We start from the raw sequence: 26,698 nt of genomic DNA, 5'->3' as shown, positions 1-26,698 counted from the left end.
TAAAGTATATACAAAAGGATCAAAAGTTTTCATCAGTAAACTTGTGTTTGTGCTTTGGCTGAATATTCAGAGGTCCACTTCTACTATAGGCTGATGAATGCTGTACAGTTAATTACCAGTTAATTGCTTGTCTCGTTCTCCTTGTGTTGCTACTACATGGGTTAGAAATGACAGGGATGAGATTTTTGCTAGTTGCCTTCAGATCAGGAATCCAAGGGAAAAGCTTCCCATTAGATTTTACCATAAAGAGCCTTCCTTTTCATAAGTGTTTTTGTTTTTTTAAAAAAACATGCAAAAACAATCATATCATGATTAGGGAAATTGAGCTACAAGGTAACCAGGTGGAGCTGCCATCTCATGAATGTTCAATGATACGGGCTGTAACGATTTCTTAACAACCAGTCTGGAGATGTAGCTACATAATACAAATAAAACTGGTTGAAAGAGTGAAAGCAACAATATAGCTACCATTTATACAGACTACATAATGTTATACAACAGCTTTGTAATTATTTGTTTTTTTGTTTTTTTGTTTTTTTTCCGGTACGCGGGCCTCTCACTGTTGTGGCCTCTCCCGTTGCGGAGCACAGGTTCCGGATGCACAGGCTCAGCGGCCACGGCTCACGGGCCCAGCCGCTCCGCGGCATGTGGGGTCTTCCCAAACTAGGGCACGAACCCGCGTTCCCTATCTCCAGCACTTTAAGCTCCATGAGACAAAGACTATCCTTTCTTTCACCTCTGTCTCTCTAGTACCAAGCCCAGTACCCGATACTTAGCTGACACGTAGGAAATATCGTGAGTGAATGAACAAGTGAGTTAATGAACAACTGAAAAAGCCAGGTTTAAAACCCAGTTCTTCGAAACTGAGTTATTTGTAATGAGGTGGATGGACCTAGAATGTGTCATACAGAGTGAAGTCAGAAAGAGAAAAACAAATACCATATGCTAATGCACATATATGGAATCGAAAACAACAGTACTGATGAACCTAGTGGCAGGGCAGGAATAAAGATGCAGATGTGGCAAACAGACTTGAGGACACAGAGTGGGGAGGGGAAGCTGGGATGAAGTAAGAGAGTAGCATTGACATATATACACTACCAAATGTAAAATGGCTAGTGGGAAGCTGCTGCATAGCACAAGGAAATCAGCTCGATGCTTTGTGATGACCTAGAAGGGTGAGATAGGGAGGGTGGGAGGGAGGCTCAAGAGGGAGGGGATATGGGGATATATGTATACCTATAGCTGATTCACTTTGTTGTACAGCAGAAACTAACACAACATTGTAAAGCAATTATACTACAATAAAGATATATTTAAAAAATGAAAGTAAATAAATAAAACCCAGTTCTTGAGAATTCCCTGGCAGTCCAGTGGTTAGAGCTCGGCACTTTCACTGCTGGGGCCCCAGGTTCGATCCCTGGTCAGGGAACTGAGATCCCACAAGCCATGCGGCACAGCAGAAAAACACACACACACACACACACACACACAAATAAAAAATTAACTCCCAGTTCTTGGGCCTCGTATGCCATTCCCATGATAGCAAGATACACCCTTGCAGATACCCAGAAGTTCAAGGCAGAATAAAAGACATTAACAGAGGATATCGGGGCCACGGACTATAACTCCCATTTAATTTCATATGAATTTATGGCCTAACCAATTCGGAGATTTGTTTCCAGAAAGTATTGATTTATTCCCTTGAGATCAGTCCCAGTAAATACAAGTCTTAGTGCATTGGCAGTTCAGTACTGTGGACGGCTACCCAGTACATGGTGCTTTAGTTGATTGCACTTTGTGGTCTCAGCAGAGTGAGGCTGGATCTTGAGACTGGGCTCTTTCCTCATAGAATGATACACTGAAGGAGGTTGGAGAGCCAAGGAAATGGAAGGCAGGTCCATAATCTCTGCTGCTTCTCACAGGCCCAGAGGGCTAGTGTCAGAATCAGAGAGAATGGCAGGAGCTCCTATTTCTTCTGCTGGGTGTCACCTGCTCCTGGCCCTTTTACCTGCCCCTGCATCTGAGGACCGAAAAAGCAGCACAATTTCACAGGCTGAATCTCCTCTTCCTAGCTGATCCGATCTAACTCACGAAGAATGGGTTACAAAGCACCAATAGTCCATCAAAGGCAGGGCCCTTACTTTAATCTTGATCTTCAGGTTGCATTGACCTCAGATAGCTTTCCCAGAATGTTGTGAAAATATGCTACACACACACACACACACACACACACACACACACACATTACTTTAGTATTCAAAGAAGTTTCTAGGGTTAATGGAGCATTTGACTCAAAGCATAGCCAACGTTTGCAGTGATATCTTGGGTATAGAATTTGCATTTATGATTTCTTATCCTCTTCTCTTTACCAACACCAACCCCCTTAGGAAAGGAGCCTGGAGGGGGAACCAAGAGTTTGGATTGCAAAATTGAGGAGTGTGCTGAAACACCTGCTCTAGAGGACTCATCATCATCCCCTGTAGATATTCAGCAACATTCCTGGCAGGTTTCCACAGACATTGAGAACACTGAAAGGTAAGTGGGAAGTTACCCTAAATAGACTGCCAATCCTCCTCTAGTTAACACTCAGGGGCTAGAGAGAGTCGAGATTTTCTCTTTCTGATTCAGAAACAGAGCTCTCAGTAAACTGAGATGAGGGACGGTAAGGGGTCCAAATCCATCTGTGGAATGATAGCAGAGCCTCCAGGAGATGTGGGCTCCCAGGCCTCTGCTTTTCCCACTCCATCAGTCTTGCGTCTCCATGGAGATGAAAATGGAGTGCTTCCTTGGGAAGGAAGAAAGGTGGATCTATATACCCATCACAGCTCACCCACCAGGATGGGTCCCAAAATTTCCATTTGTTTAAGGGAGAAGAACTGAAAATTGTGCAAAGATGTCTACTAGATTCTCAGATTTCAGGTGTATGGAATGGCCTATTCAGTTGCCAGTCAGGGGCTGAGTGTTCTGTCCAGTTCACAGACAGCTTTCCAAAGGGCTGTCTTCTCTTACTCTCCCAGGATGTAGATGATGGCCCCTTAGTGGTCAAAGTGAGTTAATGCATTTGTCTTAACAAGCAGTAGCTCACGGCTAGAGGGGGAGTTTCTTTCTTGGGAAGAAGAGATTCTACAGTGATTCTATTTCATTTGGGAAAAGGAAGCAATAACAATAATATAATCATAAACGCATCTAGATGCTAAAAATTCCATTCTGTGAGGCAGAGGGACAAGCCCCTTGTTTACTGGCCTTCACACTGATATCTTGTCCTTTGCTACTGATGTCCCCAGAGCCAGCACGAAGCAGCTGAACACTAGGCAATTCCATCGAGGACTCTGTGTGTGTGGGGTTGAGTCATTGACAAGATAATGAACACTATTTTTTTATTTTTAGAAATGCATCACACAGTGACATTTAGAGCCATTGTAGTTCTACTTTCAGATTGTAATATAATTCTAAAGCTAATTAACCAAATTTCTGTGTTTATAGAAAATTGAAGCATGTGGTAATTACGTGCTATTAATAAAACTGGGATTTTGTCTAAGCTTGGAAATCCAACAATTCAAACAATAAAGCTGTTTGGCACAGTTTGGTAGAGCTATAGACAAATGATGAGTGATTTCTCTTAATTTATAAAGTAGAAAATGCTTTGCTCTATTCCCAGGAGTATCTGCCAGAGTGCCATGGTCAGTGTGTAATCCTTCAGCAAAGCCATGTTCCTTCTCAGAAACCTCGCACAGAATCTCTATCCAGGCCTTGTAAGCTTGTCAGAGAGCAAGCTACGGCTGATAATAATAATAGGAGTGTCTAGCTCTCAGCGTTGGAGTTATTTCAGTTCAGCCTAAAAGTTCAGATTCTGGTCAAAGGAGGTGGGAGTGACTGGGAGAAGTAGGCACAGTAGACCTGGTCTGGGAGGGGGCTTCCTTGCTTCTCCCTATCACTTTGCCCTAAGAAATCTGTGGGTCTCAAACTGGGCTGCACATTAAAAACATTCCAAGCCAATTTAATGTGTTGACCCTTGGGAATGCTTAACACCTGTGTTACTGTGAATTCCAATTACGATAATGAGAGACAACAGGGAGTGAAACCACACAGGCAGGACAGCCCTTGGACCAGATAAGAGAACATCATCACCCAGCCTCAGCTTTGCCCAGGGTTCTCCTGTTGTTCTAGTTGCGTGCCCTTCACCTGCCCTTGGAAACGTGAAGTACTGTCCTCATTACCAGAGGCTCTTCTCTGATCTCAGCCAGGTCCAACTGAAGGCAGATATGAGGGCTCCTATAGCAGAATGCCCTGCGGAAACGTTTGTCAGAGTAATTCTTATTCCTTCCAGAGCCAACCCAACTCAGATTTTCTTTTTTCTTATACAAGCAAAATAAATGCAATATTTGCCTACTGGAAGCTCGAGCTGGTACAGTTAGGCACAGACTTTGTCCTTCAGTTGTCTCACAGAACAGACGGTTCGAGATTACATTTCAAAAATTTACAGCTGATAGTTTTTCTTTTTATCAATTTTACAGAGACATGCGAGAAATGAAAAACCTTTTAAGCAAACTCAGGGAAACTATGCCTTTACCATTGAAAAATCAAGGTGAGTCTTGTCATTTCTCTTTGAGGCAGAGGATGTTTTTAACATGATAACCTTGGGTCTTGTTTCTTCAGAAATTAAAGCAAGTTGTTTTTTTTACACACGCAATAGAAGGCATTGAGCCTACAGTTGTCTTTCCTCGAGAAGACAAGCGAATGAGAATAGTTTATCAGGTGAATGCAGTTTTGCTCTGAGGGGGAGCTGAGAAACACTCTGACGACACAACAGACACCTCCTCCACTGGCCCTATCAGTCGAGAGCATTTATTCATTGTATACGCTGTGAAAAGCACCACACCACGTACGGCAAACACAAAAGGACTGAAGACTTGGCCCTTTAAGAAGTTTACAGCCAAGCGGAAGAGACTTAAGAACACTTCCAAAGGAAGATCCCTGCCAACCACGTGTTGTGTTGTTATCTAAACAAAGTAATCGTAATAATTAACATAAATTGCCACAGTGATTTTGCATCCAATTCCAATGTATGGGGGTTTTTCCAAACCACCAAGCAATTATCGGACACCAGCTGGGTGTCCTGCAGTTCAACTGAATTCTGACACTAACTGGGGACAGCGTCGGATTCCACGAGTTAAGGGTTCAGTCGTCCTAAAAGGCTGCCCGCCCTCAGCCCCAACTTTAGACACCAATCCCAAGTTCAGGTTGTCACCTGAGCTTCGGACATCCAGCTATAGATCAGAGGGTCCAATGAACTCCTTCTTAGGTTCAGTTAGTTCACTAGAGCAGCTCACAGAACTCAGAGAAACATTTTACTTACCAGATCACCGGTTTATTATTACAGGATATAACTCAGGAACAGCCAGAGAGAAGAGATGCCACAGGGCAAGGTATGGGGAAAGGGCACAGAAATTCCATGCCCTCTCCAGGAGCACCACTCTCCCCAGTCTCAGAAGCTCTCCAAACCCTGTCCTTTTGAGTTTTTATAGTGGCTTCTTACACAGGCATGACTGATTAAATCACTGGCCATTGGCAATTGATTCAACCTCCAGCCCCTCTCCCCTCCCCGGAAGTCAGGGGGTGGGATTGAAATTGTTAACCCTCCAATCACGTAGTTGATTCTCCTAGCAACCAGCCCCCACCCTCAGGTGTTTTCCAAAGGTCACATCATTAACATAACAAAAGACATCCTTATTGCTCTCTAAGGAAGTTCCCAGAGCTTTGGTAGCTCTGTGCCAAGAATGAGGTCAGAGACCAATATATATAAATTACAATATCACAGCCACTATCCTAAATACCTTAGATGTATTAACTACATTAACTTATTTAATTCTAATAACAACTTTGAGGGAAATGCTATTCATGTTTCCCAATTTACAGGAAACTGAGGCACAGAGAGGTTAACTAACTTGGCCAAGGTCATACAGACTGTAAGTAGAAAGGCTGGTATGTGATCCCAGGTAGCCTGTCTCCGGAACTATCCTATGGGAGTATACACCAGAAAAGAAAGCAGAAACACAGAAAGGGAAAGGGGATATTCACTAGAATGTAAGTTCTGTGAGGGGAGGGTCTCTGTATGCTTTTGTTAACTGTTTTATCTTCAGTACCTAGAGGAATGCTCGGAACATAGTAGAATAACACCCAGCATAAACATTAAATGTTTGTTCAACCTGCACCCAACTTTGCAGCCCCAGGGTCTGAAGATATGTACAAAGGACTAATAATAATCACTTTCACTAAGCACATATGGCCAGAGCAGCCTTAAGGGAAGCATCAGCTTCAGAGGGTGGTCCACAGAGGGTGGAGAAAGGGTTTTTAGAAGCAAGAAAGATGCACCTTGTTTCCACCGAGCAAAGCCCAGGCGGGAGGGAGGGCAGGGTGCTGCTTGCCCCTGGGTGAGGAGGGAGAAGATTTGGCAGCAGAGCGGGAGCTCCACTTGGCTCAACGAGCAGCGTGGCAGAAGGTGGAGAGGTGGAGGTGAGAACACCAGACAGTGTAGTGTGACCTGAGCTGCAAGGGACGGAGGCAGGTAACAGAAAATAAGAGGCGGGCGATTGACATATATACAATAATAGGTATAAAGTGGATAACTAATAAGAACCTGCTGTATAAAAGAAATAAAATTCAATTAAAAAATAAATAAAATTTAAAAATAAGAAAAGTAAAAAAAAAAGAAAGAAAGAAAAGAAAAGAAGAGACCAGCAATGTGGTGCATCAGGTAAACTGCAAGCACCCCCAAAGGGCCTGGTGACCGAGGGTTCCTGGCTTGAGCCGTCGGTACAGTGTTTGGGAGGCCTTGTAGGGTTTTAAGAAAACAGTGTTTTACTACAGAGTGTTGTAGTAACGAGAGCCCTCTGGACACAGCCTGCAAGTTTGCTGCTAGAAATAAGCATGGTTAAGGCTAGCCTTGGGTTCCGATGCTTGCTCTGCCGTTTTCCTGGAACAAGTAGTTTAACTTCTGGAAATGTACATTTCCTTATCCCTGAAAAAGAAATTAGACCACCTACTTCAGAGGCTTGTTGTAAGGATTAAATGATTAAACGCATGTCAATGCCCACGACCAACCTTACAGAGAGCAAGCGCTCAACAGATGCATTGTTATTATTGTTATTGTTATTATTGATATTTACCAGCTGGCCCACCAACCTAGTTCAGGAAAACTCCAAATCATCATCAAATTGAACAATACCTGCTACATTTCACTCTGAAGCAGACTGTGTGTAGCATCCATGAAAGGTCGATCCTGAGCCAGCTCTCCAGAATATTGATCTCTGAGACTTTGGATTGGGGGCTCCTGTCTGAAGCTATCCTCACCTTTGTATTATGTAGGGCAAGTCCCCCCCACCAACAGGATGTGGTTGGTCTTCTTTTACTTCACATCCAGTTGCTTAGGAGGATGACAACCCACGGCCCCCCAGGCTGAGTTTCATGGATGCCATAGCCTATATTTTAAATTAAATATCTGAAACATTCCCTCTATATTTCGTGAAAGTTCATCCAACAGTTTTTGAATCGGGCATTATTGGAAAAATAGAAATTTTACTTTCTTTACTTAGGACATTTTTATAATCACAAAAAGTATAATAGAAATACTGGGACTTCCCTGGCAGTCCTGTGGTTAAGTCTCTGCGCTTCCACTGCAGGGGGTGTGGGTTCGATCCCTGGTCAGGGATCTAAGATCCCACATGTCAAGTGGTGTGGCCAGAAAAATCCAAAATTATAGTAGAAGTATTTTGTATAACTTTGTATTACTTTTATAAACGGAAAAAATAATTAGAATTTTAAATACATTTTAAAAATATAATAATAGTAATGAATGGTTGATACTATGAGTAAAAACACAAGTGAAAAGGGAAAAATCGAAACAAGGTATGCCTAGGACTTGAACCCTAAATCCATTTGGGCCATGCAAAGGAAAAAGCTAGGAGATAGAAGGACTTCTGCAGGAGGGAGTAATGCTGTATGATTTAAAAATAATTTCTAAAATTCAGGTGAAGTCTTGTGGGAAATTAAGGTTTCTTCACTGGGGGGAGAAATGGGAACCCTTAGCACGTGAAGATACATCTCTGTTCTGGGCATGTTTAATGGGTACTCCCAGCATGACGTCACTGGGAGCGGAGCGGTGGGGAAGGGGAATGCGAGTCTCCGCTGGGACGTCTGAGAAGGCCTGAAGGAAGGAGAGCAGGTCTGTTGGAGTCACCATGGGAACATTTTTTAGCAGATGCATGCGGCACTATTTTAATCAGCAGATCAGCCAGATCCCTCTCTCTGCGTATACCAAGATAGAGCATAGAGGCTGCCCCATGACCTTCCTGGAATTCTTTTCAGGAGATTGATTCATTACACAGGTCTAATCTATGCAGAAGATGGTGTGGGGTGAAATGTGGGAAAATGTGTTCCAGTTTTTTTCTGTAGGACCTTATTGTCAAAACATAATTCTAACTGGATGAAAAGCATTATAGAGAGCCATCTGTTTTCCTTCTGCCTGCTTCTTTCCTTTCTCTTTTCATTCCATTTACACGTGAGTTTGAAGCAGAGAGAAAAAGGGAAAAGATACTGCTCCTGGTCCCCCTTTTTCCTACACTACACAAACCCTGACCATGTGGAAATCCTGCCAGGCACGTACGGGGTGCGGGTGGGGAACCCACCCTGGAAATGCTCTGAATCCCCTGTTCTCCAGACTCCCTCCTGTCCCGCAACTCAGAAACTCTTCCATGTTGATTTGAGCATTTCAAGATTGAATCCTATCTTCCCGCCTTCCCACCACAATCAAAACTTGACTCAACAACAATATGCTTTACATTGATTTCCAGTGACAAACAAAGGAAGGTGGCCAAGATCAGGAATTGTAATGGTTAGTGATTATGCCTTTATTTGAGATGGGACCTTTGCTTCTGTGCTTCCAGTTTAAGGCTGGAGACAGAGGTGCACAGAAGAAAACTCCCTTGCTCGGCTGCAGCTCCCGGCAGCCTCCCGGCAACTTCCAGGTCTCCTGGCTCTCAGCCTTCTGTCCTTTCCTCTGCTTCAGCACCTCTCCTGTCCTACATTCCAGGTCACTGGCAGTGCTGTAGGGAGCTTCATTAATTATGAGAGTCTTGCTGTGTCAAATGGATTACAAATGGAACCACCTGTGTAGAGCCCACAAAGTTACCGACAAAGGCTAAAAGGAGATGGGAAAGTGAAGGACAAGCATCTTCTAAATGCAGGCTGTAATCAAACAAAACACTGCAGAAATAATTTAAGCCTGAAAGACAGTTTCACCTTTTCCAAAATTCTGACTTCATGAATGCTGTGTGGTGTGTCAATACATTTACTCTTGCCTAGAATTCGGTTGGTGGTACCATGCATTAGAGTCTGTCTGAAGTGGATCAGTCAGGAATTGCAGCTGTTCTAGAATGGGCCCCCTCCTGCAGACAGTCCTACTCCAGACTAAACTGGGCCTAGGAACAGTTCCCCCATTCTCTATACCCGTGATCCACTCCAGTCTGGACGTGCATAACTAGAACCAACATAGCCATGGCAGGCAGAAGAGTTCTCTGGCATCTGGCTGAAGAACACTGAGCAGTTATACCACCTGCTAGCCTGGAGATGACTTTTTAGGTCCTTCTCCAGCACCTCATATAAAGACTTTCTGTGCCTCAAGTTGGTGTCTGAATGTCACTCTGGGCAGTTTTTTGTTTTGTTTTTTAATTAATTAATTAATTTTTGGCTCCATTGCATCTTCATTGCTGCACGTGGGCTTTCTCTAGTTGTGGCGAGCAGGGGCTACTCTTCGTTGCAGTGCGTGGGCTTCTCATTGTGGTGGCTTCTCTTGTTGCAGAGCACAGGCTCTAGGCTCATGGGCTTCAGTAGTTGCAGCACGCAGGCTCAGTAGTTGTGGCACACGGGCTTTGTTGCTCTGCGGCATGTGGGATCTTCCCAGACCAGGGCTTGAACCCATGTCCCCTGCATTGGCAGGCAGATTCTTAACCACTGTGCAACCAGGGAATTCCACTCTAGGAAGTTTTACTGGTTACCCCAGATCCTTTGCAATCTCTACAACATTTTGCCCAGGATTCAGCATGACATATGCTATCCCTCCCCCGCTCCTCCAATCTAATCCACTCATCACTGATCACACATCAGTTTCTAAATACATTACTCTAACTATGTTGAGCCACTACTCAAATTTTATGTGTCTACACATTGTCCATTGAAGGAAAAACAGACTTCTCACCTCATCATTTCTTGTCCCCACCATCATCCAACATGTGATAGTCACTTACAATATGCCAGATTCTGTGTCAGGTGCTGGGGATGACTCCCCCTAGAGGCTTTCCATCTCAACAGGACAGAATGGGATGAGAATCACCTGGGAAGCTTTTTCAAATGACATAAGCCTCCCCTTGCAGAGATTGTGATGGAGCCTTCAGGGTATGACATGTGAATTCTGGAAACAACTAACACACACACAGAGATACACACACACAGAGATACACACACACACACACACACATACTATTGGAAAGACAAAAAAATAGCACTTAAAATGCAACTATTAGTTAGATACAGGTTGCTATAAGGGTATATTAATAGTTAGAAACAGGTTGCTACAAGGGCATATTGGATTCTCACCTAGTCAGATTTTAGTTGTAAATGGGGAAGGAGAAGGCAGGAGTAATTGAGAATTGCTTTTTGGAAAGTATCTGAGCTGAGATTTTTTAGGATAAATTGAAATTAGCTAAAGAAAAAGATAGAAAGAAGAGAGTCTAGGCAGAAGATTCTGAATGTGTGAAGGTGTCTGAGGAGATGACAGAGCAGGGCATTTTGATGAACTATAAACACTTCATTATTTGGGAAAGTGGTTAGAAAAGAGGCTTAAGGACTTCCCTGGTGGCACAGTGGTTAAGAATCTGCCTGCCAATGCAGGGGACACGGGTTTGAGTCCTGGTCTGGGAAGATCCCATATGCCATGGAGCAACTAAGCCTGTGTGCCACAATTACTAAGCCTGTGCTCTAGAACCCTCAAGCCACAACTACTGAGCCCATGTGCCACAACTACTGAAGTCCGCAACAAGAGAAGCCACCGCAGTGAGAAGCCCGCGTACCACAACAAAGAGTAGCCCCCACTCACCGCAACTAGAGAAAGCCCGCACACAGGAACAAAGACCCAACGCAGCCAAAAATAAAATAAATAAATTTAAAAAAAAAAGAGGCTTAAGAGAGAGATTAGAGGGAGTCTTTCAAGATGGTGGAGTGGAAGGACCTTGAGCTTACCTTCTCTCATGAACACACCAAAATCACAGCTAACATCTGAACAGCCATCGATAGAAAAGACTGGAACCTACAGAAAAAGATCTTCTACATCTAAAGGCGTAAAGAAGAAAGCACAACGAGACGGTAGGAGGGGTGCACTTGAAATATAACCAAATCCTTAACCTCCTCCCCCACCCCACCCCACCTTGGGTGACCTTGCAGAGGCTCTCCCACAGGAGTGAGAGTTCTGAGGCCAACATCAGGCTTCCCAGCCCAGGGGTCTGGCATTGGGAAGAGATGTCCCCCAGAGCATTTGGATTTGAAGGCCAGCAGGGCTTATTTGCAGGAGCTCCACAGGACTGGGGGAAACAGACACTTAACTCTTAAAGGGACTGCACAAAATCTCACATGTACCAGGACCAAGGGCAAAAGCAGTAACCTCAGAGTAGCCTGGGCCAGACCTACCTGCTGGTCTTGGAGGGTCTCCTGGGGAGGCGGGGGGGGGGGGCTGTGGCTCATGCTGGGGCCATAAAAACTGGTGGTAGATATATTGGGGATTATTCATCTGCATGAACTCTCCTTGAGGCAGACATCTTGCTTGGGTCTTTAGCACAAAGACCCGGCCCCACCCAACAGCCTGTAGCCTTCAGTGCCGGATGCCTCAGGCCAAACAACTAACGGGTGGGAATACAGCCCCACAGCCCCACGCATTAGCAGTCAGGTTGCCTAAAGACTTCTTGATCACACAGCCTGCCCACCAGAGGGCCAGGACCCAGCTCCACCCACCAGTGGGCAGGCATCAGCCCTTCCTGCTAGGAAGCCTACACAAGCTTCTAGACCAGCCTCACCCACCAGGGGGCAGAAATCAAAAGGAAGAAAACTACGATTCAGTAGACTGTAGTCTGCAAACACAGGCCAGACACTACCCTGGGACCGCTGGCCCCTGGCCCTTGGGTGAGCGCACTGCTGGGACTCATAGGACGTCTCCTACAGAAGGCTACTTCTCCAAAGTTGAGAAACGTAATTAACCCAAAATGAGGTGGCAGAGGAATGTGTTTCAGATGAAGGAACAAGATAAAACTCCAGAACTAAGTGTTGTGGAGATAGGCAATCTACCCGAGAAAGAGTTCAGAGTAACGATTGTAAAGGTGATCCAAGAACTCAGGAGAAAAATGGATGTTATAGGGATTTTTTAACAAAGAGTTAGAAAATATAAAGAACAACCAAACAGAGTTGAACGATACAATAACTAAAGTGAAAAACACACTGGAAGGAATCAATAGTAGAGTAAATGAAGCAGAATGGATCAGTGAACTGGAAGACAGAGCAGGGGAAATCACTACTGTGGAGCAAAAAAAAGAAAAAAGAATGAAAAGAAATGAGGACAGTGTGAGAGACCTCTGGAACAACATTAAGCACACGAACATTCACATTATAGGGGTCTCAGAAGGAGAAGAGAGAAAGAAAGGACCAGAGAAAATATTTGAAGAGATTATAGTTGAAAATTCCCCTAACATGGGAATGGAAATAGCCACCCAAGTCTGGGAAGTGCAGAGAGTCCCATACAGGAAAAACCCAAGGAGAAACACGCCAAGACACATAGTAATCAAATTGGCAAAAATTAAACAAAAAGAAAAATTATTGAAAGCAGCAAGGGAAAAACAAGAAATAACATACAAGGAACTCCCATAAGGTTATCAGCTGATTTTTCAGCAGAAACTCTACAGACCAGAAGGGAGTGGCAGGATACATTTAAAATAATAAGTGAACAGAGTATCTGTCAGGCAAGAGCTGCTGTGATGGTTTATGATGATGCCAATAAAAAGTGGGTGCCCGCTGGTGGTTCAACCGGGTTCATCTGAGTTCATATATATCATCATACAGGCAACAACACATTCAGAGTGGTGGGCAGGAAGATTCAGGACCAGCAGGTAGTGATATATTGTGCCATTCCTAAAGGGTTGAAGTACGATCAAGCTACTCAGACCTTCCACCAATGGTGGGATGCTAGACAGGTGTATGGTCTCAACTTTGGCAGCAAAGAAGATGCCCATGTCTTCGCAAGTGCCATGATGCATGCCTTAGGAGTGTTGAATTCACAGGAAACAAGGCCAACATCGCCTAGACAAAATTCACAACTACCTGCCGAAGTTCAGAATGGCCCATCACAAGAAGAATTGGAAATTCAAAGAAGGCAACTACAAGAACAGCAATGACAAAAGGCGCTGGAGCCGGAAAGGCTGGAGAGAGGAAGAATGCAAAGGAAGAGATTGGAGAGGGAGAGGTTAGAAAGGCAAAGGCCAGAAAGAGAGCGGCAAGAGCAGTTAGAAAGGGAGCAGCTGGCATGCGAGGGAGAGCGAAGAATGGCAAATGCCGCTGCCCCTGCCTCTGTGGAGACAACTCCTCTACTTCTGAGCCAGGCTGACAGGCAGCCTTTCAGCCGCGGAACCTCCAGCCCAACAGGGCATTTTCTTGGGACCACCTGCACCTCCACCCCCTCCTCCACTCCCACCAGGTCCTGCCCAGGCATCAGCTGCACTCCCTCCACCCCAAGGGCCCCCCCTACCCCCCCCCCCCCCCCCCCCCCCGGGCCCCCCCCCCCCGCCTCCTCCACCGCCTTTTCCGAATCAGGTACCCCTCCTCCCCCACCCCCACCTCCTGCTGCTCCCCTCCCTGCATCTGGATTTTTTTCGGGATCCATGTCTGAAGACAATCGCCCTTTAACTGGACTTGCAGCTGCGGTTGCTGGAGCAAAACAGGAAAGTGTCACGGATGGAGGATGCCTCTTTCCCAAGCAGAGGGAATACCATTGGTGTGAATTCGGCCTCATCTAAAACAGATATGGGTCGTGGAAATGGATCCCTTCCGTTAGGGGGTAGTGGTTTAATGGAAGAAATGAGTGCCCTGCTGGCCAGGAGGAGAAGAATTGCTGAAAAGGGATCAACAATAGAAACAGAACAAAAATGAAGATTCAGAGCTTGTAACTTCTAAGGCCTCTTCAACAAGTACACCTGAACCGACAAGAAAGCCTTGGGAAAGAACAAATACAATGAATGGCAGCAAGTCACCTGTTATTTCCAGACGGGATTCTCCAAGGAAAAATCAGATTGTTTTTGACAACACGTCCTATGATTCATTACACAGACCAAAATCTGCGCCCTCGTCACAGCCCAGTGCCAACGGAGTCCAGGTGGAGGGACTTGGACTATGACAGGCTGAAACAGGACATTTTAGATGAAATGAGAAAAGAATTAACTAAGCTAAAAGAAGAGCTCATTGATGCAATCAGGCAGGAACTGAGCAAGTCAAATACTGCATAGAGAATCAAACTAAGGAGAGACAGGACTTTAATCTGGAGAAAGGAAAAAAAAAAAAACCAACAAAGAACAACTGTGGTAACAACAACAAAACCCTTAAATTTTGTGAGCTGTAAGAAGAAAATGGAGACAAAGCAGGGAAAAACCAACATACTTTGAAAGACTTCAGACATTACTACCCTGGTGATAAGCTGTTTCCCTCCCAGTTTGCTGCTTTTTTCTGACCTTTACAACAGGATGGAAGAGAGTCGTATAAGAGTTCCTGTATAAGTTATGCAGAAAATACTGAATCCATCAGGCAAGATCACCGTGCATTGAGATATTTTCATGTCAAGAGAAAATCACACATTTTCCACAATCCATTGCTAAAATAAAGAGGAGAAAGGCTTGAGAAGTTTTCTTCAGAGATGGTGATGAGGAATTTAGCAAGTTATACTATTGTATTGTTTCTCTCAGGTTTGTCTTCCTATCATATTTGATATTCCATGAATAATTGAGTTCAGCCCTATGTAGGTTAAGATCATAAAATGTGGAACAAATGGAATGGTATGTGCTTTCAAAGGGTGATATTTATAAGAAATGTCCTAAAAATGATTTGTTCGGAGTAAGGAATTTTAGAATGATAGGAAGTCTCTCGAGTTTAGCCTTCATGCAATTTTGTAGATTCAAACATAAAATTTGTCCATAATTTAAAGATTTAGATGCCTTCCTAAATTGTTACAATGCTTTACCAAATCTGTGACTCCTACGTAACACAAAGCAGTGGTCAAATGTAAAACAATGTATTGTAGATTCACTGTAGGTTTTCAACCTTTTTTAGATTTATGCATGTGGACATATTTATAATGTAATTATAAATTATAAAATTAGAAAACCACCACAAAATTAGCTTTTTTAAATTGCAGACAGTAGTGCATGTCAAACTAATATGTAGTGGCCTTTTCAAGGCCTAGTCCCAGGGAAAACATTTTGTAGAGTACAGGGGAGTGGAAGGAAGGGAAGGAATAATTTTTTATTCAAAGCTAATTTCTGCATTATCTTCATTCTCAGTTATCTGCATGAATAATAATGGGGAATATTTTGTGACTTCAATTGGTAAATATGTTAACAGCATCAAGTACTTAATCTTTTACATCATGTCTTCAGCTATTTGTATTTTAACTTGAGTAAGTTCAATGGTCTGAAACATGATTCTGAGCTTCACATGAATTACATCTTACTGTGGAACTCAAAAGTTCCATCCCTGAATTTGGCAGTTGTTATTACCTTGGTGCCCTGCAGTTATACAGGTGTTCAGGTACACGTTCCTGACTACAAAGCTGCTTTTGAATCTTATGTTGCAATACTAGAAAAGTAACAATGATGGCAGCAATTAAGGTCACAGAAATCATTAGATCAAGGGAAAACAGTGAGGGGGGTCCTGCATAATTTTCTTTTAATAAATAAAGTGAGATTTAGGTGGTGGGAAGAAGGAACTAGATACTCTACTTACCACCGTGTGTGCATGCGTGCGTGCGTGTTTGTGTGGGCACTCACGTGTGTGTATGTTATCCACTCCCTTTTCTTTGAAACTTCTAAGCTTAAAATAGGGAAGAAATCCTGTATGTTGCAATGATAGAATTTTTTGAAATTTTAGGAAATCAAAATTCTCCAGGCTCTCCATCTTGATGTGCCATATTTGCTTTGAAACCTTGGATTATCAGTAGTTTTACTAAAATTTTGAAGAAATAATCCACTTTCATCTGCTATCTAGATTTCTTAATCTAAATTCTTAAAAACAGAACTTGTTGATAGCATAGTTTTCTAAGTGCTGCAAGTTTGCAGCCATTACCACTTCAAAGAGGTTTGAATGAGGGAATTTTTTTCCCTTGTTAAAATAGTTCTATTCCTGTAGAAACTTCAGTTTTAGATCTGTGATGGAGGAGCTATCATAATTCAAGTATACAGTTCTTTTTTTCTATCAACTATTCATTGTCATCCAATAGTGAAGACATTAAAGATGCAGCAAGCTTACGAAGTACTACTTTCTAAAAGAAATAGGTGGCATTTTCATCTTTATTATTGTACTTTTGGTTATGCAAACACTTTGATGATACAAATGTTTATGTCCCCCATAAATCTGCTCAGAAATCGCTTTTGATTTTGTTGATTAAGTTAAGCAGTCTCTAGTAGGATAGAGTACTGGGTACAAGTGGTCCAAAGTAAGATAAAAGACTACAGTAAAAATGCTAGATCTTAAAAAAGAAACTGGTTTATGCACTAAATGTTTTGTGCCTTGGTCTAATATTAACATGATGTCTGTGTAAAATGACAAAAAGAACCAGAGTTGAATCACGTTTTATCTCCTGTCATTCTGCATTGTCCCAGATTGCTAAATGTGTTCTTTCCAAGAAGTCTGATTGAATTACTGCATCCATTTACTGTCCTATGTGACAGTTTTGTCCTTGTTAGAGATTTGAGTAATTAAAATGGGAAACAGAAGCTTAGGTTATTTTCCTTATCAAAACTATGTTCCTTGGAGGCACAATATTATTATGGTTTTCATGCTCTTGTACCTTGGATGTCTTAAGCTGAGTGCAGTTTAGGGGATCCTTTCTAATTACAGGCAGGTACTTCTTTCCTTCAACACTGTGATCTGACCTGTGACAAATCTGTACTATACACGATGTAAATGGCTAACAAGTCAATTGCAAACCAACTGAACGTACAAATCTTAGTGCCGGTGCTGAAATCTCTTCAGAATAGTCATCATGATCTCAAAGTTTGTTTCAAAATTTTGCAAGCATCAAGTGTCAATCAAAACTGAAGATGAAACACTAATGAATGTTGAATTCTCATGCTTTAGGTGTATTTCCTTATTAGAGTTTTTGGTTCTCTTCTATTTTTACCATACTGTTCATTTAAATTTCCTACATGCTAACTTCGTTTGTGCGATTGAAATAAAATTACAGTATATATTAACAAAAAGAGAGAGAGAGACTAGAGAGGTTGGGGGAGGCCCCTCTAATTCATGTTAAGAGGTTTAGACTTTATCCCGAGGTCACTGGAGGGATTCAGTTAGTAGGCAAGTACAATAAGACAGGTGAGAAATGCTTACAATCTGACCTAAAGACCAGGGCTTGGAGAAGAGGATAGGACCAGTTGGATGATGTACATAAGGCCAAGGCAGAATCAAGGATGAAACCTGCGTTCAGACTTGGAAAGCAGAGCGAATGATGGTGTCAATCACTACATTAGAACAGAGCGGTACCAGTAGAGGTAGAGGACAGGACAGTTGAAGTTCTGGATGCGGGGGGACTCCAAGAGCGATGCTCCGTGGTTGTGATGGACGTACATGTCTTATGCTGAGGTGAGACATGCGAGCTAGAAGGACAGGAAATACAGATGTAAACGTCAGCAGTGTCGTGGTAATCAAAGCCCTAAAAATGGTTGAGACCACCCACGGAGAGTACATAGAGAAGAGCCCTGAAATACCAAAATGTAAGAAGAGCAGTTTACAAAAACGGAGAAGAAACTCAACATGGTATAATAAGAAAGCTGCAAGGAAGGAATGGCTAATAGTGTGGGGTAGTTCAGCTAGATAAGAACTGAAAGTGTCCATAGGATTTAGCAACAAGGGAGTCACTGGTGAGGTTGGCCAAAGTAGCTTACTTGGAATTGGGGGCCTGGAAGCCTAATTAAGGAGGGTTGAGGAGTAAGTGGGAGCTGAAGACCTGGGCAGCCAGGGTAAATTTATTAAGTCTTTCATAAAGAGTTGCTCATAGAATGGTGGCTAAACAGGGTTGGAAGCGGACAAGGCACCCAGGGTTGTAGCAATTGTATGGAAGCATGAAGGAAGGTAGAAGCACGGAGCAGTCAGAAAAGACTTTTCTGAAAAAAGAGATGGTGTGTGAAAGGACAGGGAGGCAAGGGAAGGAATGGCCTTATTTAGGGAATTCTAAGTAGTTCTGTTTTAGACCATCCCCTCCTTCATATGCCTTTCATTCCAGCCAGACTGGACAATTTACTTGGACCCAAATTCAGGCTGCCTTTGACCTCCCTGTCTTTGACCTGCCCTGACCTCCTCTTTTGACACTGTTTTCTCTATCCGGAATGCCTGCCCCCCTACTTCACCAAATGTCCAAGTTCTCCCCACACCTTGTAGCCCAGCATGAACACGGAGCCCCCAGGAATTTTCCACAAATGTCTTCTTTACAGATGGGAGGAATTTCCCCCTCTGGGAATTCTCAAAGCATTGTATTTGTATCTCTGTAATGGCATTTCTAATGAAGGCTCCTAGTTACTCAGACAAAGATCCCTGAGGCCAAGGTTCACCTTTCTCTTAGGACCCATCTGGTACTACCCCCGGCACCCGACATAGAGCCCTACACTTCGTAGAGCTTTGATTAATTCAGTGGTTCTCAAAGTGTGGTCTCAGGACCAGCCGTATCAGCAGGTCCAGGAACTTGTAAGAAATGGAGATTGCTTGGCCCACCCCAGACCTACTGATTCAGAAACTCTGGAGGTAGGGCTAGCAATCTGTGCTTTCATAAGCCCTCAGATGAAGCTGATGCAGCTTATGTTTGGGAACCCTGGGATTAGCTGAAGTTCTCCTTTTTTAACAGATTAGAAATGTGCAACTGCAGTTCCATTATAAGCACTTCTCTTGACTTAGAGAACATAGCTTTAAACTCAAACACTCAGTTTATTATTTGAAAACGTCTCATTTTCATGTCCTTCTGTTTCTTAACATATCATTTATGTAAAAAATATTTTATTGGCAAAAGAAATTTGAGCAATAGAGAAATGGTATTACTGTACCTTGGGGGACTCCAGCATCCCTGGCTTTAATAGGGATTAAATATTAAACATCCAAGAATTAAACATTAAATGACTGGGGTTTGAATTTACTGATGACTGAATACCCTGCTCTCCTTTTCTTTCACTTTCTGCTATCCTTTCCTGCCTCCTCTTCTCTTTCTCACTTTTTATTTTCACATTTAAAACTCTCCTAAGTTACAGTTCTCTGAGGGTATGCACTTTGGAGAAAAGATACCATAAAAGTCTCAATCATTTCCAATAAAAAGCAAAGATTTCCCAGCAAGTTCAGATGGATTAGCACAGAAAGTTTAGAATGAGTGGGGAAACATCCCATTTTGCTCACATTCTGTTGACAGCCCCTCACTTCAGAGACAGGATTTCAGTATGGGGGAAGACATCTTTCCTTGGCTTTAAATTGACTTCAAACCATTCCAGGCAGACTTACTGCTCAGTGAATTTCAGCATTTACTGCAGATGTCAGCTTCCTAGAGTGTAGAAAGCTGCTCTGAATTTCTGCCAAGAATTTTTGAGCTTTTGTGTCACCTCAGCCCTAGGTGATGATCAGACAAGCTCCAGGCTAGGCAAAGGTGTCACAAATGCTCAACTAAGATGCCCCAAACCAGCAGTTGTCCTTAATAGGCAGTCTGTCCTTTGCTTAACGTCTGAGCACCTTCTCATCAATCCTAACACTTCCTATTCACTTATGAATGCTATATATGTATGTGTGTGTGCATGTGTGTATATAGCACTCACAAGTGAATGTTATATATATATATATATATGAAAAGAAGGCTGAATGAGAATTTCAATAGCACAAAGGTTTCTTGATTCACTGTAATGAATGCACAGATACAAGGGTCAGTCTTGATACAAATCTCATAATACCTGTGTGCTTTTAATACCTAAAAAAGAGAGAATGGGAGCAAATATACCACCACAGCACACACATGCACACTTTCTTTGTAAATACAACATACCAACGTATGTAGATATTTCCTCATGTAGTGGGAATGATACACACCAGAATTGCATTTTATTGTGTAATATATAAATACCAATGAGGTCACTCCCAAATCTCTTAAATGACTGAAGAAAGGCAAGCATATAGGGAATTCAGGAAATAAATGGGAATTCAGGAAATAGATCTCCAAGTCTCATAGAAGTAGAAATAAGATTTTTCTTTGCTATTAGTATCTTCATAGTTTTGGTAATTCTGTTCCAAGGAAGCATTAACTTCCAGCTGAACTTGAGTTTGGGGAAGTGTAGTCAGTATTCAAAGAGATACCAAAAAATAAAATTCTTTACCCTTCAGGGTCTGCTGTATCTTGGCCATATCCAATTAGGTTAAGTTCACTGATCATTTGGTGGTTAAAGAAGTTAAGAGTCCTAAAAATGATGAGAGAGTATGGTTATCGTTTGTATCTGCTCCAAATATATTATGATTCATCTCAGAGATTCTTCTGAGAAATCAGGTTTATATATAGGATTTGACATTGCTTTCAGCAACTTAACTGTTTGGGGCAAGTTTAACTGTAAAAGAGAGATGTCCTATTTTTTTGCCTCAAAATGTTGACATCCAGATTATAGTGAATTATTTTTCACTATGAAAAAGACAGAGTCCTGTTTTTCTCCACATTAGCAGAGTGTGAGTATTAAAAGAGGATTTTAATCTGGGGAGCCTGGGGGAGGAGGCTGTGTTTGATTAATCTGATGTGCCCAGCTGGGGCCCCTGTTTTCTTCCCTGGCTCTGACTTGCTACTCTAGTTTCATCTACGTGTGTAACATAGTGCAGCATTCCAAGGAACACTGTCAACTCGGTGGGTGATGCTAATTTACAAATAAATATGACACATGGGAGCCTTGGGGGATGGGGAGGGAAAGCCAGGGCACTTGGATGACAGTTTATGTACGAGGACCAGAAAGCCAGGACTCATTTGTTCCTGATAGTTTCCTGAGCATCTAGGCTCTCAGTAATCAAGAAAAACAATCCTCATCTACAAGCCAGTTTTATTGAAGTGGGGCACAATTCTTCACTATATCAATCACTCCATCTAACTCCTGATTCTGGGCTGTTTTTCAAGGTCCTGCATCTTCAACGTTAGGATGGGGAAAGGAGGGAACATTTTAGCTCTGCTCTGGGAGGGCAGTGCAACTAGTCCCGGCAAAGCTTAGGTATTTAAGAGTTGCCAGCCAACCAGCCATTTTGTTGCCCCTAGTTCCATTCTGACCATATCTCAGCGCTGCCTCAGCTAGCAATTTCCAGATTATTTCCCTGTGGTCCTTCTCCAGCCTCTGCAACCCACATTGGCCAGTTCCGCTCCAACAGGCTGTTTCTACCCACACTCTCTGTTGAACTGCACTATTTCCCAAAAACCCAGCTCATTAAACTGTATTTGGTTTACTGGTTTATTTCTTTCTCTACTTGTCATCATATTAAAATTTTCAAACCACAACTTGTGAATTCAACAGCTGACAATCTTCTCTGAATGCCCTTGTGTGCAGATATCTATAGAAAATGCTAGGGAGGGCTTCCCTGGTGGCGCAGTGGTTGAGAGTCTGCCTGCCGATGCAGGGGACATGGGTTCGTGCCCTGGTCCGGGAAGATCCCACATGCCATGGAGCAGCTGGGCCCGTGAGCCATGGCCGCTGAGCCTGCGTGTCTGGAGCCTGTGCTCCGCAATGGGAGAGGTCACAACAGTGGGAGGCCCGCGTACCGCAAAAAAAAAAAAAATAGAAAGAAAGAAAGAAAGAAAGTACTAGGGAAATACTCAACAAGAAATAGTTGAAGCTTCTTCCCGAGGCATAAAGTAGGTGAATGGAGGTAAGACAAGGTCCTATGTAAAGGAAAATAGTTAATAATAGCTATATTTACTGTTTCTTCCATGCTAGGCACCAATGTCCCCACCCAAGCTAAATGTTTTTAATAGATTGTTTCATTTAATTCTCACCTAGGGTAAGTATTACTGAGCCTTATTTTACATATGGGGAAAATGAAGCCTAACGAGCTTAAGTGACACTTTCAAAGTCATAGGACTAGTAAGTGGTAAGGTATAAGAAAGAAGCCAGCTTTACTCCAAAGCATGGGCTTTTTCTAAGAAGTATACATCTCCCAAGTGAAAAACTGCCTCTAAGCAGTTTATATTTAATTCTAAGCAGTGGTTCTCAACTGTGGGCTCTTTGCTTCAACCTCACTGCCACCCCAGGAATATGTGGCCATACCTGGGGACATTTTCGGTTGTCACAACTGGTAGGGCAGTGCTACTGGCATCTAGTGAGCAGAGGCCAGGGATGCTGCTAAACATCCTACAATGCTCAGGACAGCCCCCAACAATAAAGGATGATCTGGTCCAGAACGTCAATGGTGCCGAGGCTGAGAAAGTTGGATTCGAAGGATGGAGGATTTTTAAGGCCAATTCATAAAAAACAAGTTGTTTTGTCTGTACCTCACTCATATGTACATTCTATCCCATCACAGATGACAGCAGCCTTCTAAATCTAACTCCCTACCCCCTGGTTAGAAGACGGAAGAGAAGGTTCTTTGGGCTGTGCTGTCTCGTCTCAAGCTAGGTGATTCCTCCTGGAAACCACCACTAGGAAGACCTGAAAATATCACTGAACCCGAGGACCTCCAGACAGCTGAACCACAGTTATTGGTTTTCGACTATGTTTTCTATGCTTCCTTATTCCTTTTATCCACCTCCCACCGCCCTTTGAAACGATTTTACATTTGAAAGCAGCTGCTGTCAAGAAAAAAAAAAGATTCAAAAAGCAGGCTGTTTTTAAAAGGATTTTTAAAGCTGACATTGTGCATGTCTGCTCCAAACCACACCATGACAGATGCAAGAATTATGATTTTTAAATTATTGAAAGGTTTTTCTAAGTATTACACAGAGAAAAATTATTTCATGTAGAATAGTATATCTATAGCTCTTGCTGATGTCACGTTAACAAATGATCACATATGAGAGTCTTTAAACATAGAAATCTATTTAAAACTGCAAAACTGTTCAAAATCCAACCAATATTAGGAATAATATTATAATCAAACATATTACCACCTCAACCTATTGCTTTCTCTGCACTCATTTACGTTTAGTCTTCCATTCTGTCAGAATCTAAGAGCTTCAACGTAAAAATATCTTAATTTATAATGCAACAAGAACATATATGAAAACTATTTAAATTTTGTAAATACACAATAATCCTAATAACTTCATACAATGCATATGGGCAACTAATTTCCTTTCGATCCAATGGTGTCTTTTTCAGCTTCTTGGAGAATGAAGTAATCCAGTTAGGAAATGGTGTAGTGACATATACAATTACCCTCAAATGTAAAATTGAGTATTATCATATTTTGTTCTAATTGAAATCTGAAGCATGATGTCTGCACATCAGCATAGTGTTAAATCTTATAGGGCATGCTGGAATTAGCTCAGATCGTAAAAATACTTAACATTTTACATTGTTAATAAAATCTTTTTAGTTAAGCTAAGTTTGTCTCATTTTAGATGACTATGCAGATAGGACTTTTCCAATGTGTACTTGGTGTCTTGTCTTATGCTTAGAATCTTAAAAGCAGGACACATTAAGCAATACTCTATTTTAGAAAGGAGGAAGCCACATGCTTTGTTTTTCTGCTCACAGCTCTGCTGTGCTCTTCCTCCACTAAACTCGTAACATGATACGGATTTTGTTATATTTTCCCTTGCTCTTCCTTTGGCCCATTTCCCAGACAGAGTTTCCCATGGGTTGAAAGATCAAGCCTTTGGACTGCTTTTCTTGTTTTCCATAGTCTGAAATTCCTAAAGTCAGACAAGAGGCACCAGAGTCCAGCACAATAAAAGGATGACCTATACGTGGTTTATCCAAGATGCATCTTTAATCCCAACCCTATAATTTCACAGTATTTATGTGCACAGGCGTTTATAAGTCCACCAGTATTTTGACCTGAAAAGTAAATATACTCAAGCTTTTAGCTTTAGTGAAGAGCAAGACAAACTACTGGAATAATTATAGTATTAGGTTGAATTATATGAAACTGCTGATATTTGACTGTTTTTGACCTAAAAAATGGCAGCTTCATATAGCTCAACCTAATATCTGATGTTGTGGAAATTATCCTTGAAATTGTCTTCTAGTTTTTTTGATTGAAAGTGAAAGGATTAAAGAGTTGGAAGAGATCTCAAAAGGCGATGCATACCTCTATTTTAGATCACACCAGCTGGTTTTTGGCCTTATTCTTGGAGTCCAGAGATGTATTCCAGTGAGTTGGCAATTGACGCATGGCTATAGGTATGAATAGCTTCATATCAAGACGTACCCTTGAAAGTTATACGAGAAAAATCACAATTTCCTAAATCAAATACTTGTAATACAGTGTGGGAATATGCTATTTTAAAACTCCTAGGGTGACTGCTCCTTTGCAAAGCAGGTAACCACTCCCAAATTTACCTGGTCCTCAAACCCTGATTTTCATAAATCAGGTTTGATTCAAGTTTAATATCCTTTCCTGAATGCAGTTCATTTTTATCCCCTGAAGTTTAATTCACTTCAGGTCCATTGTTTTAGAAATTATGAAGGAGCCCAATCTGGCACGCTCTCAGCTCCCATCTCTGCCCTCTCCCACCTTCCACTATACTGAACCCTTAGCTTCAATCTAGTTCCTACTAAAAAAACTACATGCAGAGTTATTAACAGATAAGCCCAGCCTTGGTGTTCAGCACCTTCTTCTAAATGCCAGACCTAAATCACTTCTGCTTGGTTAATTTGTGCTCACTCTTGCCTTAGCCTCAGTGTGAAAGTAACACCTTCCGTGCAATTGTCCTTTGTACAACTGAAGACTGTTAATAAATTCAGGTCTCACCTCCATGTCTGGGGAGGGCTATAGTAGCTATTCATGGAGATGGGGATTTGTCTAATTCCCTAGCTAGGCTTTCCATATCTAAGAGAAATAAATTCAGCCACCTTATCTTTTCTTCATAGTGCCTGTTTTCCGGCCTTGGATCAATTTTGTAGTTCCCGTGGACACACTCCAAGATTTATAGATCTTCTTTCACTATAGCAGGTCCTAAAATTAAATTTAGCGCTCAAAGTCCCAATAACCTACCCTGGCTCAGAGCTGCAATGGGTAATTCATCATCTCCCATTAGGTATGCCAATGCATCTTGTTAGGAGCTGACCCTACTCCCCTGTCACCTACCAAAGGACTTTCTCAGGTGTAGTTCCATGAGATAACTGTCTCAGCTTCCTGCTGGTAATTTTCTTTCAGATTAGCAATAACACCGAGCTGATCTCTAGGGATAAAGAGAGCCCATTGAACTCATTTTGTTGCATGTACGCATATTCTTGAAACAAAAAAGAATGTAAAGTTTTTTCTGGCACACAACCACCCATTTTACCACCATATTTTTCATATCCTGTGTTGATCTTTTTTTTTTTTTCAGATTACAGAGACAATACATGTTCTTTGTGAAAAATCTGAAAAATACCACCAAGTATAAAGAAAATAAAAATCACCTGAATCCTGCCACAATCACATTGTTTAAAACCACATTTCCAGGCTTTAAATCAGTCATTGTCTGGGCCCAAAGGCACTTTTGGATGAGGTAGATGAAGAAGTGCCCAGAAGGCCAAGGTGCCGCTTTAAAAAAAATCCATCCACTAATGTTTTGCACACGTCTAGGAAGAGATTCAGCGCACACTTCTGATTGTGCCATTGTTCAAGGGTACAAAGATGACTTTAAAAGTAGCACAGCACTGATGCCTCCTCTAATGAAAGCTCTTGGGGGAATTCTAAAATCCTGCCAGATCATTTTGTTCCTCGGTGCTCCTGCAAGTTTGGATACTTACTATTTGGCAGTACTGCCATCTACTGGAAGCTAAAATTATACAGCGCATAAAAGCATCTAACTGATTTTAGACAGCCAACAAATGGGCCAGATTAACAATGATCCCATGGAATTTGGAATTTCAGACTCTGGAAGTCTCAAAATCGAAAGAATTAAAGATATCCATCCATAATAACTTCCCACCTACCCACACACATACCTTAGCAATGTCTACCATTTCTTTGTGTTCTAGAACATCACCAAATGCAAAATGCTCAACTTTCAGGTTACTATAGAAAGGATGAAAAACGGTCCAGGATAAACCACTAATATTACATATAAAGTCCAGAAATAAACCCAAGAACATAGAAGAATTGAGAACATTAAAAAGATGACATTTCAAATCTGTGAGAAAATGTTGGATTATTAAGTTATATTGGGATAAATGGTTAGCCATCTGTTGAGGGATATATTAGA

The 26,698-nt window shown here is 42.1% G+C and overlaps 1 protein-coding gene and 1 pseudogene across 2 annotated transcripts in view; both read left to right on the top strand.

The window, feature by feature from the left end:
* Positions 1–26,037, top strand: part of RGS7BP (regulator of G protein signaling 7 binding protein) — a 119,232-nt gene extending 93,195 nt beyond the window's left edge. The window contains exons 4-6 of one of the 2 annotated variants that reach the window (XM_027101027.1): positions 2,391–2,538; positions 4,518–4,588; positions 22,867–26,037. In XM_027101027.1, coding sequence (XP_026956828.1) covers positions 2,391–2,538; positions 4,518–4,588; positions 22,867–22,958 — 311 coding nt within the window. In that variant the 3' untranslated portion in view covers positions 22,959–26,037. Of the gene's footprint in view, positions 1–2,390; positions 2,539–4,517; positions 4,593–22,866 lie in introns of those variants that run through there. The other variant, XM_027101028.1, reaches the window with a different exon arrangement.
* On the top strand, positions 13,021–14,641 carry LOC113617489 (protein enabled homolog pseudogene; annotated as a pseudogene).
* Positions 26,038–26,698: the final 661 nt, after the last annotated feature.

Source organism: Aethalodelphis obliquidens, unplaced genomic scaffold, assembly GCF_003676395.1.
Source record: "Aethalodelphis obliquidens isolate GAN/ISIS:26980383/991018 unplaced genomic scaffold, ASM367639v1 scaffold4, whole genome shotgun sequence".
Taxonomy (NCBI): Eukaryota; Metazoa; Chordata; class Mammalia; order Artiodactyla; family Delphinidae; genus Aethalodelphis; species Aethalodelphis obliquidens.
This window is presented reverse-complemented; position numbering and strand designations above follow the sequence as displayed.